The sequence below is a fragment of the Mus caroli genome, chromosome 6 (genome assembly GCF_900094665.2).
Source record: "Mus caroli chromosome 6, CAROLI_EIJ_v1.1, whole genome shotgun sequence".
Lineage (NCBI taxonomy): Eukaryota > Metazoa > Chordata > Mammalia > Rodentia > Muridae > Mus > Mus caroli.
The window spans coordinates 113,722,789-113,727,103 of record NC_034575.1 but is presented as its reverse complement, the minus strand read 5'-3'; the positions used below and the strand labels follow the sequence as shown (position 1 = coordinate 113,727,103).

Genomic DNA, 4,315 nt, shown 5'->3' with positions numbered 1-4,315 from the left:
CTGCTGCTCCTCTTCCTCTTCATCATCATCTTCTCCCTCCTGGGGATGCAGCTCTTTGGAGGGAAGTTCAACTTCGATGAGATGCAGACCCGTAGGAGCACGTTCGATAACTTCCCGCAGTCTCTCCTCACTGTGTTTCAGGTATGGGCTCTGCTGCCGTTTGCACTGGGAGGGTTGCTCAGTGGTGAAGTCAGAGGTGGGCAAGAAGCAGCCTTGAAAAGGCGGGGTGGTGAGGGCAGCACCTTTCACNAGGCATGACGCCAGCCTAGATCAGCCCTGGAGGGTGTTTCTGTCATGTCTTGTCTCTCAGCCCTCCATGGAGCTGTACAGGTGGACAGACTANTGATAAAACANCCTAAGTGGTCNGTTTACAAACGTTTGTGTGGCCACGGCACCCATTAGCCACATCCTCGCTGCTGGAAGAGTTACGGCTGGTCCGAAGCCATACTTTCACTAATGCTTTGGCATATGACAGAGCTAGAATAGCATGTATTAGGGTTTACAAGTAGATTCATTTCTAGATCAGAGGGAATAATGTGTGTCTATTGCTAAAATCTTAATGATGGTGCCAAAAGATTCTGTTTAATAGACATNGGTGTGGCCTGTCAGAGTCCTCAGGATCACAGTCACCTGATACTGCCACCCAGGGAACCAATGACAGCCATCTTTTATACTCTTTGTGAAGAGCAGCATACTGTGTTGACCACAGAGTCTTTTTATTTGCTACTGGCCGTGCACTTTGTCTGTGGGCAGGGGTTAACTTTCCCAGGTTTGTAGTTCCTAAGAATAATTGGGAGCCAGAACAAGGAAGAAATGAGATTTGGGACATTTCTGCTAATTACAGTGGGACAGGGCAGGGCAGGCAGGGCAGGGCAGGGCAGGGCAGGGCAGGGGAGTTTGGGGGTTTGCTGTTGGTCTAACGCTGTGTCCCTTATTGGTGGGAATGTGTCATTCAGATCCTGACCGGGGAGGACTGGAATTCGGTGATGTATGATGGGATCATGGCTTATGGCGGCCCCTCTTTTCCAGGGATGTTAGTCTGTATTTACTTCATCATCCTCTTCATCTGTGGAAATTGTATCCTTTGGTGCTGATGCTGCCCCCACCCTGCTGCCCCCCACTTGGCCTTTAGCACAGTGCTGTGCATGTGCTCCAAGGCCCTGGCTGGGGCTCTATGCTGGAGCTGCCCATCCATAGGCTAGCTAGGCAAGCCCACCCTTGGAAGGAAGTATGGCCTGGCCTAGAACCACTTCAGCCATGGTGTGGGTCTGGGACCCAGGGGACAGTGCACCACACAGTTCTGAACTGGGTCACCCCTCTCTAGGAAGTGTGTTCTGCTTGTAGTCTAAGTGAATGTGGCCCCTAGGCAAAGAGGNTTATGCAGCCAAATTTACAAAGTCTAGCATGTAATATGCCTGGAGGTCTGTGCCCTGCTCATTCTGGAGCCTCTGAAGCTACTCAGATCTCCACCCCGTGTGGTCATCAGTTTCCTCCCTGTGAAGCTGTTCTTGGGCCTAAAGTCATAGGCAGAGCTGCACAAGTTACCGAGGGGACCTGATAGCTCCTTCCCTATCTGAGTCAGGGACAGCACCCCAGGGCCTCTCATTCTTGGATTTTCTTCTCTCCCACTGTTTGAGCCTGTGAGAGTGAAGTCCAGAGCTAGGTAATAAAATAGAAATACTCTAGTCCAAAATTTGAGTGAAATCCTTAGTTTCTGTACTTCAGAAATCAAGAGCACTATGCCACCTGCAGACAAAATTGGCATTCTATTAGCTGGGGAACCTCTGGCACATCAAAGGCCTCCCTCCTCAGCGTATCTGCAGTGTAAGACAGGCTGGAGCATCCCTATCCAACAATGCAACATCTGGACCCTTTTAAGTGCCTATAGGTTGCATTAGATGGGGAAACATATGAACATTTCATATACACAATTTTAGAGGTTTTTTATAAAGTACATATCAAAGTATGTGTAAAAGAGATAGATAGATAGATAGATAGATAGATAGATAGATAGATAGATAGATAGATATAGATATAGATAGATGATATAGATATAGATGATATAGATGATATAGATATAGATGATATAGATTTTATAGATATAGATATAGATATAGATTGTATAGATATAGATATAAAACATGTGTTTTAGGCCCTGTCCTCAATATAAATCCTATCATGTATATTTTTTTAATTTGAAAAATAAATTGAAATCTGAACACTTCTTGCTCTAAGCATTCTGATAAGGGACTCTGAGCTTGCAACAGAAGGACAGGAAGTACTGTACTGCTTAAAGCGTCTCAATGTTTTACCTGGGAAAATGCACAATAGACCCCTCCTGTGTCCCTGGGTCAAGCGTCAGTAATCTTCTAGGATGAACCCCTCCTCTGTGAAGTTTTAGCTCTGTGTAGAAAGTGATGTGAATTTATGAANGTCCTGGGTTGGATATAGGGTTTAACAACTCAAGACTTTCCCATCTACCCCCTCTTTGTGGTTCTCTGGCCCATAGTGTTTCTGTGGGTGGAAAGGCAGGGCTTGGCAGAGTGGGGGAGAGAGGCAGATGACTGCGTAAGTAAAAAAGTCTCAAGTCTGGCCAGCTCTAGTCAGACTCTCTAGGGGTGTTTGCCTACACAGGTTCACATTCAAAGCTGACAGAGGTTCTAAGCCATCTCTTTGGTGCCCTGTTATGGNGAGTAGGTCTTATGAGCAATATCCTAGAGATGGCACTGCCTATGATGTCGGTCAGAGACAGCTATTTCAGTGGTAAAAACAAATAATGAAATCTAGCAATGGAAGAGCCAGGCAGGCCTGATGCTTCAGCCCTGCCCTGCTCCCATCCACAAAGCCAGCCTTGTCTCCACCACTTAGAAAACTCCAAATAGTAAGCAGGATGATTGGGGAAGAGAAGTCTGTCTGTCTGTCTGTCTGTCTGTCCTGGGAAACTCTTCCTTCTGCATGTGTATACTCTCCCCAACCCTGGTGGCTGTCATTCTTCCCAAAACCAAGGGTCGTTTTCTTTAAGAGTGGACACAAACAGATATCCTACTGAATGTGTTCTTGGCCATTGCGGTGGACAACCTGGCTGATGCGGAGAGCCTGACCTCAGCCCAAAAGGAGGAGGAAGAAGAGAAGGAGAGGAAGAAGCTGGCCAGGTAACCCTCTAAGCCGAGAATGCCATCCCCACTGTTTTGAGAGAAAGGGCTGGTGCTCATCTGATGACCATCCTGGCCAAAATGGGCTGGAGTGAGGCTTCTACAGTAGCGTGACTTCTCCTAAAGCTCCTAGTCCTGGCTCTGTAGTCTGGGCAAANACGGTGCATTTCCCCTGCCAGTCCAGGAAGTGAGGAGCCATCCTTTGGGAAGAGAACCCATAAGAACACAAAGAGAAGAGAGGGGAAAGCCACCTCAGAAGGAGACCCAACTCCAGCTCAGAAAAACAATGCTTTCTCACTATTTGTGTACCATTGGGGTCTTAGGAAGGCAGTATAAAGTTCTACATTCCATTCCATAATTATCTAGCAAGGACAATCATATGCCGTGCCTCTGCTGGACACTGAGCAGAGGTCCTCTAGGAACCAATCATAAGTGAGACCCAGAATCCTCTGATTTAAGGGGGGAACAACTAAGGCTCTGGATGAGGTCAGATGTGTGCAGATAACCAGGGGTGCCCCAGCCCTGTGCAGCTTACAGTGGAGCTGCAAGTGGCATGTGCCCTAGAGAAAAGATAGAATGTAGGCCCAGGGGTGATCTTGCTGCCCCTAGAAGACCACAAAGCAGCTCCTATCTACACTGTCCACTATCATTCCAGTAAACATCCCTTTCTGGGTTTTTTTCCTGCTGACCGGCCAGGACTGCCAGCCCAGAAAAGAAACAGGAGGTGATGGAGAAGCCAGCCGTGGAGGAAAGCAAAGAGGAGAAAATTGAACTGAAGTCCATTACAGCAGATGGAGAATCCCCACCCACTACCAAGGTGAGGGGCTTCCTTAGGGTTCGGGGACCATCATTAAGACAGGGAGGGTCTTCCTGTTCTTTACCTGAAGGAAAGGGAAAGAAGGGATGGGTGAGGGGAGTAGAGGGTGACAGGCAGAATTGAAAGGAAAGAAAACACACTGGTGAAACCTCAGCCTTTTCTGATGTTCTGAGAGTCGCTGCAAGGTACAGGGATAAAGATGCTTATTTTTTAGCTCAGCCCTGAACTATGATGTAATTCCAAGGCTCTCTCTGCCCAAGATCCCTGGCACACATCTAACTGAACTCTTTCTTCTTCCTCCCTTGGTTGCCTAGATCAACATGGATGACCTCCAGCCCAGTGAAAA

At 47.6% G+C, this 4,315-nt stretch overlaps 1 protein-coding gene across 1 annotated transcript; it reads left to right on the top strand.

Moving 5' to 3' along the window:
• Positions 1-6: 6 nt before the first annotated feature.
• LOC115031289 (voltage-dependent L-type calcium channel subunit alpha-1C-like) lies at positions 7-4,313 on the top strand (the record flags this gene model as incomplete). Its single annotated transcript, XM_029478245.1, has 5 exons — positions 7-141; positions 957-1,077; positions 3,038-3,152; positions 3,849-3,969; positions 4,284-4,313. Coding segments are annotated over exons 1-5 (483 nt in total), but the record flags the coding sequence as incomplete, so codon positions are not given.
• Positions 4,314-4,315: the final 2 nt, after the last annotated feature.